The sequence below is a fragment of the Apiospora phragmitis genome, assembly GCF_038363925.1.
Source record: "Apiospora phragmitis strain CBS 135458 chromosome Unknown utg000006l:1.0-5683423.0:1.0-5690449.0, whole genome shotgun sequence".
Classification (NCBI taxonomy): Eukaryota; Fungi; Ascomycota; class Sordariomycetes; order Amphisphaeriales; family Apiosporaceae; genus Apiospora; species Apiospora phragmitis.
Window position 1 is genome coordinate 698,858 of NW_027117404.1, and position 14,413 is coordinate 713,270.

The 14,413-nt window shown below is 34.2% G+C and overlaps 3 protein-coding genes across 3 annotated transcripts; all 3 read right to left on the reverse strand.

Moving 5' to 3' along the window:
- Positions 1–28: 28 nt before the first annotated feature.
- On the reverse strand, positions 29–1,671 carry PG994_005504 (bicyclomycin resistance protein; the record flags this gene model as incomplete). Its single annotated transcript, XM_066856913.1, has 3 exons — positions 29–257; positions 338–1,465; positions 1,535–1,671. The coding sequence occupies 3 exons, from the start codon at positions 1,669–1,671 to the stop codon at positions 29–31; spliced, it is 1,494 nt and encodes a 497-aa protein (XP_066716182.1).
- Positions 1,672–1,686: 15 nt separating this feature from the next.
- On the reverse strand, positions 1,687–1,984 carry PG994_005505 (uncharacterized protein; the record flags this gene model as incomplete). The annotated part of the gene is made up of 2 exons (XM_066856914.1): positions 1,687–1,795; positions 1,881–1,984. The coding sequence occupies 2 exons, from the start codon at positions 1,982–1,984 to the stop codon at positions 1,687–1,689; spliced, it is 213 nt and encodes a 70-aa protein (XP_066716183.1).
- A 120-nt stretch (positions 1,985–2,104) lies between these two features.
- Positions 2,105–3,873, reverse strand: PG994_005506 (uncharacterized protein; the record flags this gene model as incomplete). The annotated part of the gene is made up of 2 exons (XM_066856915.1): positions 2,105–3,349; positions 3,412–3,873. The coding sequence occupies 2 exons, from the start codon at positions 3,871–3,873 to the stop codon at positions 2,105–2,107; spliced, it is 1,707 nt and encodes a 568-aa protein (XP_066716184.1).
- Between the last annotated feature and the right edge of the window lie 10,540 nt (positions 3,874–14,413).

Genomic DNA, 14,413 nt, shown 5'->3' on the forward strand with positions numbered 1-14,413 from the left:
TCGCTTCATAAAACACGAATCGTTATGATCATGCTTTACTCGAGTTGAACTCCATCAGCATCGGGCTCTTCTGTCTCAGCCGAGGTCCGTAGATGCGGAAGGCGATAGGGATAGGAATCATGAGGGCAGCCAAACCTCCAAGGAGGGTACAAGCCCACTGCACGCCCATACCCTTGAACATCTGCGTGGAGAAGAGCGGAAACCCAGCCGCAATCGATGAGCGCAGAATAATGTTGGCTGCAACAGCCGAGGCAGCCCTAATGGTCGGAGTCAGTTAGAACACCATCAAAGCAATGAAGGAAGGGGGGAGAACCCAGTCAACAATTTGGAGACTTACAGTGGGAGGTAGGCATCGACGATGTAGTTGAAACACGGCAAGAAGACGCAGAGGATCCCGAAGCCGATAAACAGCCCCGCCACCGTCGGTACGGCCCAGTGGATCTCGGGCGAGAACCCAGTCCAGCCAAACCAGAAGATGCCCGCCGCAAACACCGGCGCCCCCACCAGCGTCGGCGTGAGCCGCCACTCGGGCACCGGCACATTGTCGTTCGCCGCCAGCCTCCGCGCGTACGCCTTCTGCTGCGAGAGCACGAAGCCGACCCCGAACACCTGGCCGACAGCGAGGGCCAGGAACGGGAGCCCGCCGACGCCGGGCCGCATGCCGTGGATGTCCTCGAAGACGTAGGGAAAGCCGGCCAGGAGGCAGTACGTCAGGCCGTACACAAACGACATGTAGAGCGAGACGAGCAGCAGGATCGGCTCCGTGGCCAGCATGCGCAGCGGACGCGTGAAGTACTTCTCGGCCAGCCGGCGCAGGTCGAACTCGACGCGCTCGTGGGCGGCGTGGATCCCTCCGCTGGTGTTGCCCTTGTGCTGGCGGCGTAGCGCCTGGGCCTTGGCAACCAGGAGGCAGGGCGCGAAGGTCTCGCGCACGCAGAGGAGGGTCAGGGCGCCGTTGGCGAAGGATAGGATGGCCGGGATATAGAGGGTCCAGCGCCAGCCGAGCCGGCTCTCAGCGATGAAGCCGCCGATGCAGGGGGCGCCGAAGGGGCCGCAGAAGACGCACAGCGCGTACAGGGTGATGGCCACGCCGCGTCCCCGGTTGTCGTACAGGTCGGACAGCACACCGGGCACGACGGTCAGCTGGGAGGCTCCACACACGCCGCCGAAGAAGCGGCAGATTAGTAGGGTTTGTATGTTTTGCGCCACGGCTGTGCCGATGATGAAGGTGCCGCCCGCCAACATTGCGGCCGTCAGCGGCCACTTGCGCCCCCACAGTTCCGAAGCAGGCGCCCAGAAGACGGGACCGAATGCGAAGCCAAGCACGTACAGGGTCGTGCCAAGCCTCCCAACCTCGGCACCGACGCGGAGGTCGCGGATGGCGCTCTCAAGTGCTGGTGCAAAGACGGCACTGGTGTACGATACGATAAGTGTCCCAATGCAGACGGTTATAGATATGAAGAGTCTAGTTTGCCGGATTCGGTGAGTAAATTGGGTCCTCAGCTACGACCTCCAGGGACAGGATGAAACTTACTTTGTGAAGCGTGACCATCTGTACGGATGGGTTGGGTCTTCCGGACCATCGAATGTGACTATGTATTCTGACGACTCGGATAGGGGTGGTGTATCAGACCTCCCCTGTCCGTCATGTAACTTCTCGTCCTGCACCATAATGGCTCCGCTAGACTATAAAGGAGGGCCGATATTGCCGATGGTCGCGAGAGGATGCCTGCCGTTGTCCAAGTTGTTGTATGGGGGCAAATGAGAGGATGATGACTGGCAAGTTCGATCTTGCCTATTGCAATGGCGATTAGTTGTTTTTATAGATTGAGATTCGAGGACATGTAGTGATGTTATGGTTCATGAGATGACATAATTACATGTATTGTTTTTTTCGGATCTCTGCGGGATCTTCTACCCGCGCCACCCGCAACACCCGCAACAGTGGGTCCGCTTGCGGCAAGTGCTCACTAACCTTTGGCATTGCTTGGGATTGCCACACCTTATTCCTATCGGTGAGGCACGAGAGGCTTATGTCGAAGCTTATCTTGTTATGAATGCTTGAGGATGAAAACAGCTCTTGTTCACATCAATCCGGCAATCTTCAAGCGCCCAAGAAAAGAGGGCCCCCGATCATGTCGGTGTTCAGAAACTCATCCAGGTCGGCATCCCTTAGAGACGGCAAGTCCGCAACCAAGGCTTCCAACCACGCATGATCTTCAGAGGTATTGAAATGGGTGGGGTTCTGCGGTGTTAGATCCATACGAGGCTCTGGTAGGTTCTCGGCGAGCGCCTTGCCGAAGACAGCAAGGTCGTCTTTGCGGCGCTGTTGATGTAGAAGCACCAGCAGGTACGCTGTGCGCTTTGCTTCTCGCATAGTCTCGGTGTCGTAGATGGAGGCAACAAGCCCCACTGTTTGGATAGCTTCGGGCAGTGTGGCGAGGGATGAACGTGTATCCATGATGAGTAGTACACAGATGATGTGGAACGGCACGTTGGCGACTTGGTGCCAAGGGGAGCAATCCTGGGCCAAGCTCCGCGCGCAACCAAGGGCTTTTCTTAACAGCCCGAGGACTTGTTCCGCCAGATAGGACATGTCCAAATTCTGTGATAGGATGCGGCGGACTAGACACAGTACAAGATTGGTCTGGGCCATAACGGATGGCAACTGGGTGTGCGACCCGTTCAATATGTTGGAGAGAGTTGGTAAAAGGCCTCCATCCTCTGCTGCTACGCTAGGGTCGAGACTGACAGAGGTGGGGAGAAGTCTAATAAGCTCGGTCGTGTAATCACCAGGCTTCGGCGCTGGTGGTAGAGGCAGGTCGTGTTTCTGAAACAGTACGCGGGAGAGCCCGAGGTCAAACGATGTCCAAGCATTTAGGTGGTGTGAGACTCCCACAATTCTTCTCTTCAGGTCCGGGTCGCACTGCGCACTAGGAGGGAAGCTCGACGCATAAACCGGATCCATATCCGAATCCGACTGCAGACCCAAGGCTTCGATAAGGTGCATCAAGGTACTGCTGGCGATCCAAGTAGCATACGGCGAGTCGGTCAAGCGCAGGTGGATCGTCCGGAGCAGCCAGCCCGTTAAAAGATCCAAGGAGGCGGACACAGAGAAGATATGGCTATCGAGGGTGGAGCGAGCGGATTGCACCAAGTGCAGCTCAGTGACGGTGCAGTTGCGTTGTGAGAACAAACAGCCGAGGGCCGCAACCCCTGCCAAAACACTGTCGTACACGTTCGGCTCCGGCACAGACGTCCATCGTGCATTGAGCCGGTCGAAAAACTGTTGCTTATCGATGAAGCCATAACACGGATCCAACTTATCGAAATAAACTTGGGCCAAAGCCTATTGGTGGTATGTTAGCGGCCAGTCGAACAGCTGACTGATGTTGAATGTAGATTGCTTACCTTCATGTGATCTAGTGAGGTAATCTCTGTAACGAGGAGCGGCGTGGTAGCAGGAAGACTTGAAGATAGCTGTCTTGCACCAATGTTCCATCCGAAGAGGTTGAGCCTAGGGGCCCGGTTCGGGTCCATCTTGAGCCCGAGTCTTCTCACCGTGGTGGCTCCGGAATTGGCTTCGACGCGGCGACGGAGTCCATCCTGAACGGACGCAGCTGTTTCCGTATTTTTGATAGTTGCAGGGGTGACTACGTCGAAATGCAGCGGCTGTGGTCCGGCTATGACGTTCGGTGGTCTCGGTGAGGCCAGTGCTGGTGTTTGGGACGACGGCCGTCGGGCCTGGTAGCTGCACTCATACCCCCACTGGCTGCAGGTGGAACAAGGAGGGTCCTGGCCGTCGCATTTCCGCTTGCGCTCGCGGCAGGGCTGGCACGCCAGACGGGCACGCTTCCGCTTCGGAGATTCCATTTCGGAAGAATTGGCAGGTCCTTGTGTTGCACCGAAAGGGTTGCGGGGGAGGGAAGCTTTGCGGCTATTGCGGATTGGAGTTTGCCGCCAAGAAGGTTGATTAGTCACGGGCGTTCTAGGCGTGTTCCTATTGGCCAGAAGATGGAGCCGGGTGATTAAGCGGCAACTGCTATTGCCTGTACGTACCTGATCGTATCTGGATTAGCTTGGAATATACGGAGCATGCATATAGGTGCTTTAATCCGTCTACCACTTATAAAAACTAGCAGTTTTAACGTTATATAATAAGAGTATATATACGCTTATTATATATTTAATTAAGCTTTTTATTTATTATATAATAGCGTTTAATAAGCTATTTTAATATTATTTAAATAATAGTAAAAAAAATTATTTTAATTTAATATAATAATTAGTGTATTTTCTTATTTTTTTATAAAAGGGCGAGGTTATTTTTTAATAATGTTTAAAATTATTTTAATTTATATAATTATTATTAATATTATGTTTTTTTAAAAAGTTAAAAAATAATATAAGAGGTAAATTTATATTTTATATAAAAAAGTAATATATATATTATTTTATTCACTTTTATTACTTTTTAACGCCTTTAAACTTTAATACGTAATAACTTTAACGTGGTTTATTATTAAGTTAACTATATTATTAAATAGGCCACTTTTTTAATTTACGTAATTAAACTTTAATACGTAATATCTTTATAATTATAATATTAATTTAATCGAAAGAAAATTATATCGTTTTAATAATTTAAGTGACGCGAGAAGGTTAAATCGAATTAATTAAAGAGCTATTGCGAAAATATACGACGTCCCTCGAGCTACTCTAGGCGACCGACTCCGCGGTACCGAACCTCGACGCGAAATTCGATATTTTAATATAAATTAAATCTAATTAAAAAAAGGTGCTTCGTAATCATAGAACTAATTTAAATACTTAAAGAATATCTCTTAATATTAATATTATAAAAAATATAACTAATTTCTTTTTAAAGTCGCGCGGTAACGACCGCGTTGATAAGTATTAAGTTAAACGCTTTATTACTTATAACCCGGACCTTAAAACTCGAATAAATTATTAATATAGCTATTAGAGAGCTTTTTATCAAAATACAGGTGTTATTTCCGGCTAGTCCGCGTTAATCGCGAATATTAAAATTAAATACGGCATTTTAAATAAGAATATATAAAATTTTAACGAAACCGGCTTTATAATAAGTATAATTAAGTTAATACTCGTCGTAATACGCGCCGATCGTTATAAAAAAATAAAATTAGTTTAGCTTAATAATCGGGAATAATTAACAGTTATTAAATATATTAATTCGTAAAACTAATATATTCCGCCGTTTTTAATCGTTTAAAATTAATATTACCTCGTGAATTAGTTTCGCGAATACGATTTATTAAATATTTAAATAATTGAACCGACTTTTAACAACTAGATTAATAACGAAACGAGCTTAAATTAAATTCGGTATTTCGATAAATATGTTAAAGCGCGGACGAAAGGCTTTTATTACTTCTTAATTTTAAACGGTTTTAAAAACTATATTTTCATCGAATTCGAATAAGATTATAAAAATAACGAGATTATTACACTTAATATACCTTTTTATTTTTTTTACATATTTTAATTTTTAAATATAATATTTTATTCGCTATTAAACCGTATTTATTTAAAAACAAATTAATAAATTATATTACGAAACTAAAATTCTTTATTACTTTTAAAGCTATAAATTTCATTATTTTTATAAAAAATAATATTAAATCTTAATTTAACTCATTTAATTTAATACTTTATTATTTAAACGAAATAATTAATAAGTTAAATATACGTTTTCGGACGATTATACTTAACTCGTTACGTTTAGGGACAGCTAATACCTATAACCTCTAAACGTTATTTAACTTTTAATAAACGATTAAATGTTTTATTTTTATTAAAAATAAGGTTCTTATTTATTAAAAAAGCTTTTTAATATTAATTTTAAGTATTATAAACTAAGTAACGAAAAATATATATATAATAATATATAAAATAACCCTTATAAAGATTTAAATATATATTTTATAAAAGATTAATTTAATACTTTTTAAGGGCCGGAAAATTAAAACCTCGCGTATTTAGTTTAAAAGAGCCCTTATTATATAGGAATCTTAAAAGCTATAAAACGAGAAAGTAAAAGGGAAGTATTAGAACAGCAAGAACTAAGGTTTTCTATATTACTTTAAAAGGGGTGCCACGTACCTGCGCGTACGAACCCCTTTTCAGTTTTATTAAAAGGGGTATACGATACCTTTCGTAGTTCGTGTTAAAAATAAATATAAATAATAAAATATAATAATATAACTTTAATTAAACTTAGAACATATTTATATATATATACGAAAGCTTATTTAATACTAATTAATAATTATATAAAATAATTATAAATTAATAAGAGTAAAAAAACGGTTTTACGCCCTTATCGGTATAAAGGTGACCGTATTAAAGAACCCTGAGAATTTCCGCCGGTTAAAAATTCGGAAAAAAAGCCGAACTAAATTAACTATATAAAGAGGAACCTCTTTTCCCGAGTATATATTATAAAAAGGAGACTAGGTTTTAAATTATATATAAAATTAATTAAGCTATATATAATTATATATTTAAATAACCTTATTATACGATTTATAAAATAATAACCCTTATTAAGATAAAATTAATTATAATCGGCGAATCGAGACCGAGCCCGGATATATCGAATCTAGACAAACCGACGATTTTAAACCCCGAACTATTTATATACGAAGAAGTTTTTTAAAATATCGAGATCTTTTTAATAATTTAAAAAAGAAATATTAACCTCGCTTTTTAAAAACTCGAACCTTTAAACGTAATTTTTAAAAAAATAATACCCGAATTATTTATAACGTACCTTATATAATATTTCTTAAAATATTATATATTTAGAATAAAAAAAGCTCTTTTTAAAAAATCGTTTATTACCGAGTTCGGCGGATAAACCGAGCATTAATTCGGTTAAATTAACCGTACGTTTTAAAAAACACGGAGTCGATATATTAACGGACGGATCCTTTAAAGCTAAGCTCGTAAACCTGATATTACCGGCCGCTTTTACACACTAATAGGACCGACCGATAGAACCGACTTCGGAAACCCGAAAAGAGGATGTTCTATACTCTTCCCTAGAATAGATAATTAAATAACCGCCGCCTAAACGAGAGATACCCGGTTTTTATACGGAGTAATCGTCCGCGATACTACGGGATATTTTAGGCCCGACGTTTAACTTTAGATTTATAAGTATTTAAGCGTTATAAGATATCGTCCTTTTCTTTCTCCGACTCCGGTATCGCCGAACTAGACAGTACGATTATTTGATCTAGCGTACGTTATAAAGTACGATATCTCTTTAAGCCGAGCTATTTATAACGGTAAAATCGATTAAAATAAGGTCGTTACTTTTTTAAAGGTATAAAAGAAAGAAAAAAACTATATCGGCAAGCCGTACGATATCTTTTATAATAAAGTACGAATATTTGTTAACATATATTAACGGCTAGATATATTAAAAAACTAATATTATATAAATTTTCCGGATATTTTTTCCGGCCGTGCGGAGGTATTTTATTTTAATTATATCGGACTTAAAAAGAGATAAAACGAGACATACCACTTTATAAACTCGTATTTTAATATAATAATGAACTATATATAATGTTTTACGAATTAAACGATAACTTTTTTTTATATAAGTAAAAAATAAAAACGCCGAGAAATAATATATTAAAGTTTTAAAAATCTTATTAAATAAGCTTTAACTCGTATAACGAGCCCTTAAAAAAAGATTCGAAAAAAGATCGCTCTCTATACCTTAATCGTATAAACCTACCGAAAAGTTCCGGAGCTTACACCGGCCCTTATTAACTAAAAACTAATATATAAAGCGTTATTTTTAAACCTTCTATAACGAACGCTATCTAGGTTCTAAAAGAAACTTAATAAGACGTACTGGGGTTTATATTAGTAATACGAGAAAGTATCTAAACGTGCGATAAAAGTCGCTTTTATTAATATAATAGGTAATAACTAGTAAGAATAAAGGTAATTAAAGTACGTAAACTTAAGGGTATTTATAATAGTTTTATTAAAGCTGTTTACTTTATTAATAGGTTAAAATTAATACTTAAATTAATTATTAAAATAAAAAGTATCTATATAAAATATATAAGGAATGTCTATTATTATATATCTAATCCTTCCTTTATTAATCCGAATTAGGTCGCTAAGAGCGTCGTGATCCCGTCGCTCCTAGATTACTGGGAGCGTCGTAATCCCGTCGCTCCTGGATCACTAGGAGCGTCGTGATCTTGTCGCTCCTAGATTACTAGGAGCGTTATGATCTTATAGCTCCTTTATCTTATTTATACGTGACTTTAGGCTATCTTTTATTATTTACTTTATTCTGTTTATCTATTCCTGTTTATTTATTCCCGTCTATTTACCGTGGTTTATCCTTAGTTAGTTAGTCGTAGTATATTATTATCGTATTATTATTTATCGATATTTTATAGCGGTATAGTAAGGCTGTTATTATTAATAGGGCGTTATTATAAATTAGCTTTTTATATAAGATTTTATAAGCGTTTCGGGTTATCCTAACTCCGTGCCGAATAATGGATCTTAGCCGCCTGTTTAGGTCAGGTCGTAATACTATTTCTTCTTTTTTTATTACTTTATTTTTAAAGTAGTTAGTCGTTATAAGTACTCGTTATTTTCTATTATATCGGGATTTTTTCGTAAATTCTTTTTTTTTTATTATAATATATATTTATTATAGTATTAAATCGTATTAAGAAATTTTTTATTAAGGTTTATAAGCGTTCTTTTTTTTATTATTTTATTATTTTTAATGGTTACTTAGCCGATATATTTTATTCGTATTATTTTAAAAATAAGAAATTTAATTATCGTATTTCGGACCGTTTTTCGCGCTACGAAAAATACGTAAACCGTGGTCGTTTATATAATAGTTTTTTAATAGCTTTGTTTTTAAAAAAGGTTTTAACGTAATAGTGTAAGTTAAACGAAAACGAAGAAGCTATAAGCGAAAAATTTTTATCGCTATATTTGGAATTAATTAAGCTTCAGTTTTAGCTCGTTAAAGCGGCGGGTCGGTTATCGCGGATCCGGAAAATTCGTTAAAAAGTGAAGGAAAGGGGTGCCGATTTATTTAGTTATAATATAAAGGAATTAGATAAGGAGGACGATATCCTCTTTATTTTAAAAGGTTACGAAAGTTATTTAGTAGGGGACCTCTAGTTTATAGGCGTTTTTTTTAATGTAGATTGGGCTTCTTTAGGTCTGGCTAATTTCGGGGGTTTAGGCTTTTTGGTGCCTCCCGTTGATCCTGCTGTTCGAACTCCTAAAGCTCCTCCGCGGCGTTCGTTAAATGTTTTTTAGGTTTTTAGGTATTGTTTTTAAGTAGGTAACCCTTTTATTAAACGAGGTATTAATACCCCCGTTTAGTTTTTTTTTATTGATAATCCCGTCGATTTCGTATTTAAATTAATTTATTTTAACTTTTAGTTACGTATCGATTAGGGTTTCTTTAGCCGCTAGTTTAAATAATAAAATATAAAATATAAAGTGTATCCGTATTGTTTTAAGTAGTAATAATTAGTAGTTAGTTTTTAAAATAATTTTTATAATTTTAAATAGTTTTATCTTTTTAACGTCTAATTTATTGCTTAATCGTTTTGTTTTAATATTTCGTCGTAAGAAGTAAATTTTTTCTCTTTTTTTAAAGATTAGCTTTTTTAACCTTATTTAATCGGCGTATCCTTTTATTTATTATTAAAAGAAGGTAAGGTCTTATTATAATATAATTTAAAGTTTTTTAATTTTTCGACTTATATAGTCGCGATTAGTATTAGCTCTTTTTTTAAAGGTTTCTTAATAATTTCCGGGTTATACCTATAGTTCGTTCGGAATAATAAGATACGCGTAGCTTCGTTATTTACGTTATTATAAATAAATTAAGTTATAAATAATAGTTATACTTAATTATTTTATTCGTAATTAATATAATAGCGTAGGTATTATTTGAAAGTTTAGTTTATCCGCTTGATTTATTTATCCGTTTAAAGGTAGTAAGCCGTAAATAGTTTATATTTAATTTTAAGTTATGTTATAAGCGACTTTTAAAATTTAGCGGTAAACAGTTTATTTTTATTAGAGATGATCGTTTCGAGCAGTTCGTACTAGTTAACGATTATTCGAAGGAATATGTATATTAGGTCGTTAATATCGTTAAATTCTTTATATAGTAAAAAGTAGGTATACTTTATAAGTTTATCCGTAATTATTAAAATATTATCGTAATTAACCTTAGTTAGGGGTTTTTTTAATAGGGGCAGCTTAACGATAAAGTCGAGTATAATAGTTTTTTATACTTTATTTAATAGTAGGATCGGCTATAGTTCTCCGTATAATCGGTATCGGGTAGCTTTAGCTTTATTATAGAAGTTATATTTGCCGATTATTTTAGCCACGGTTAACTTAAGGTTCTTATAATCGAATTACTTAGTAATCTTTTTTTAAGTTTTAAATATTCCTTAGTATCCGTGTACGGGGTGTTTATAGAATTCTTTAATAAAGTCTTTATGATATTATTTAGGGATATAGATTTTATTTCGGTAAAAAGTAAGACCGTTATGGTTTTCGAGGTGATCCCTAAAGTAATTCGCGGGGTCGAGGTTTTAGCTAAGTTATCGGAATTTAATAACCTATTCGTTATTATGCTAAACGTGGTTTGTAACGTTTAATTATTTTAAAGGTGCGAGGTTACCGTTTTAGTTATAAGTGAGAATTATTCGCGTTTTGGGCGGGACTTCTTCTTAATAATCCGGTCGTCGGTTTAGCGCGTCGGCGCGACCGTTCTCGCTACCTTTTTAATAGATAATAGTGAGGTTAAATTTTAAAAGGAATTTAGATTATTATATTTATTATTTATTTAGTTCTTTAATAATAATAAACGTTATAAGGTTTTTATAATCGGTATAGATTTTAATTAATTTTTTTATTCCGTTAAAATAATATCTTTATTTTTTATAAGCTTTAATAATAGTTATTAACTCTTTATTATAAACTTAATAATTAAGTTCTAGTCCGTTAAGCTTTTTTAAAAAGAATACGACCGGGTGCGACTTTCCGTTATTATTTCGTTAATTAAGTTATCCTCTGATCGTATAGTTTAATACGTCGGTTTCAATTTTAAAGGGTTTAGACGGATTTATTATATAAAGTATTAATTCGTTAAAGATTCGTTCTTTAATATTATAAAAGGCTTTATCTTTTTTCTTTGTTTATTAAAATAGTTCGTCCTTTTTTATTAAGTTCGTTAAGGGTATCGTTATCCTGTTAAATCCGGGGACGAAAATCTAGTAATAATTAACTAATTTTAAGAAGGATCTGATTTTTATAACGCTTATAAGCGTAGGCTATTTTTTAACTACTAAAATTTTTAAGGGTTTTATTCGAATTTTACCCGGGGATATTACGTATTTTATAAAAATAATGGATCGTTAATAGAATTCGCTTTTTTTTAGGTTAATTAGTAAGTTAGCGTTTTATAGCTTTTAAAGTATTAATTTTACGTATTTTCGGTATTATTCGTTATTCTCGAAATAAATAAAGATATTATCGAGGTATATTATAATAAATTTATTAAGGTAATTTTATAAGATATAATTAATTATAAATTAAAAATTAATTAATACGTTAATTAAATTAAACGGTATAGCTTAATATTCGAAATAGCCGTATTTAGTTTAAAACGCGGTTTTCTATTCTTTTCTTTTTTTAATTCAAATTAGGTTATATATATTAAAGAGGTCGAGTATTATAAAGATTTTAACGTATAGTAGTTTATTTTATAAATCGCTAATTAAAGGTAAGGGGTACCGGTTTTTAATAATAATTTCGTTAAGTTTTTAGTAATCGATATATATGCGTTATTTAAGTTTCCCGTCCTTGCTCTTTTTTAAAACGAAGAGGATGGGGAAGCCTATTAGTAATATAGATGGTTAGATAACTCTTTTTCGAGATTTTCCGTGATATACTTTTTTAAGACTTGTTCGTATTTTTAGTTAAGTTTATATATAAGTATAAATAAGGGTTTTTTCTTATTTTTAAAGGGTATTTTATAATTTTACCGTGTATAAAATAATAAGCCTATTTTTAATTTCTTATTAAAAAGAGTTTCGAATTATTAATACTTTTTTAATATAATCGTTATAACGTTCGGTTTAAACTTTTTAATAATAATATATACTTTAAAAACTTTAAATTTATTAAAAGGTTATTTTTTAAATCGCTACTTATTAATTAAACCTCTTTTTAATATATTTTATTAAAGTTAGCCTATTTTTTAATTAATTTTAAAATTATATCGTATTTTATAACGTTTTCCGATATTAACCGGAAAGTTCGCGACTTTTTTCTATACTTCTCTATCGTTATATATTATAAATCCTTTATCGACGGTTTTAAATCGGTATAAGGCGTTTTTTTCTTATTATTCGAATTTAAGGCAGTTAACGATTCGTAATAAAATATAGTTTTTTTATGCTCCGCTATCGAGTAACGCTTTAATATAAACTCTTTTTACGCTTATTATTAATATAATATATTTATAGATAGCTCGATTATCTATTATTTAGTATAAGGACCTATTTTAATCCGCCTATTATCATCCTTTTATAATAAACGGCGTTTATTTCCCGGGTACTATTCTTATAAGTAGGTAATAATTTCTTACGATCGATCTTTATATCGTTACTATTATTTTTTTTATTTTTTATAAAATATTTCTTAATATATTAATAAAAGTGTTTCTATACTTTTTTTTATATAAAATACTATTTTTAATACTTAAGATTCGGGTTTTTTTAATAATTTAAAGGTTTATTAAATTCGCGGTAATTTATAAACATTTTATAAATTTTTTAATATAATAAAAGGGTTTTTTTATTAAGTATATATTTATATATTTTAAAAGTATTAAGCGTTTTCCTTTAAATGTTTATAGGCTCGCGATTTTTTTTAGGCGTGTTCGAGGTATTAATTTTCGAAACACTTTTTTTAATTTCGTTTTTTTAGGTGGTATTATTATAACTACCGTAGGTTTTTTTATATTAATAAGTACGCGTATTATTTATTTAAGATCGACGTTCGGATTTTTTTAATAATATAATCCGGGTATAGTTACGTAATAGGTTATTTATTAATCTTTTAGGGAAATTATTTATATTTAAGCTTTTTTACGAGATGTTTTATATAAGCGTTATATATGTATAAGATTTATAAAAGCGTAAAGTATTTTTTTTTTATAAAGGAGATTTGTAAGTTATTTTTTATTGTATAGTTATTATAGATTTTTTAATTAAAACCGGCCGTAATAAATATTTAGCGTAGGTGTTTTAAATCGAGGTAAAGAATATTAAGGATGGTTAATTATTTATTAGTTTTAAGGTTTTTAAATTTAACGATCTCGTTTATTAAATGTTTATAGTTTATTAATTATTTTAATTAGTTTATAATATTATTTATTAAGTTATTACTTTTATTATAAGGAAGGAGTTATTCTTTTCGTATTATTATAACGCTTCGGCTATAGTTTTCCTCGCTTTTTAAAACTTTAAGAAATTATTTAGTACTTTCTTTATTCATTAAGTAAAAGGTATACCTATTATCGTAATAAATTATTTAAAATAAATTATTATATTTAATAATAACGTTATTATTTTTAATAATTATTATAAAGTTGTTTTTTATTTTAATAGCATTAATATATTATTTTTTTAAGATTCGTTAAAAGTTTTTTTTAATGTTCGATATTTTCGAGCGTAATATTTTAATTTTTAATAGTTATAATAAGTATTACGTAATTTCTTATTTTATTTATTATATTTAGTAACGTTAAAGTTTATAAGTTTATTATAGTAGCTATATACCGTGGTATTTTTAGGCGGTATGTAGTTATATTAACGTGGTCGCCCTGTGTTAGTTTAGGTTTGATTAGTTTATTATTAAAGTCCGCCTTGTTTCTTATAGCGTTGCTTATATATACGGGTATCGATTTTAATAATAAGTTCTATATATAAAAGAAAGTTATTAGGGGTGTTAAGCTGGCTAAGTTTATTTTTAATATTATTTTTTAATCCTCGGTAATATATTATAATTTTCGTAACTTCGGTATAGTTTAATCGAGTTATGATACGCCGGAACTTAATTGTATAAAAAGCGGCTGATCCTTTTTATTTAAGGGTTTTAAGTTCCCTCTCCGCTTGTCGCTTTTTATCGGAGTTTTAAAAGAGTGATTTAAGGATTTATTCGAAGCCGTCGTAATTTTTAAAGATACGTTATATTTTTATGCGGTATAGCTTAATTTATTAATCGTTTTTTACGAGTTTGTTTAAATAGGGTTTGAATTAAGCGAGTGTTTTAT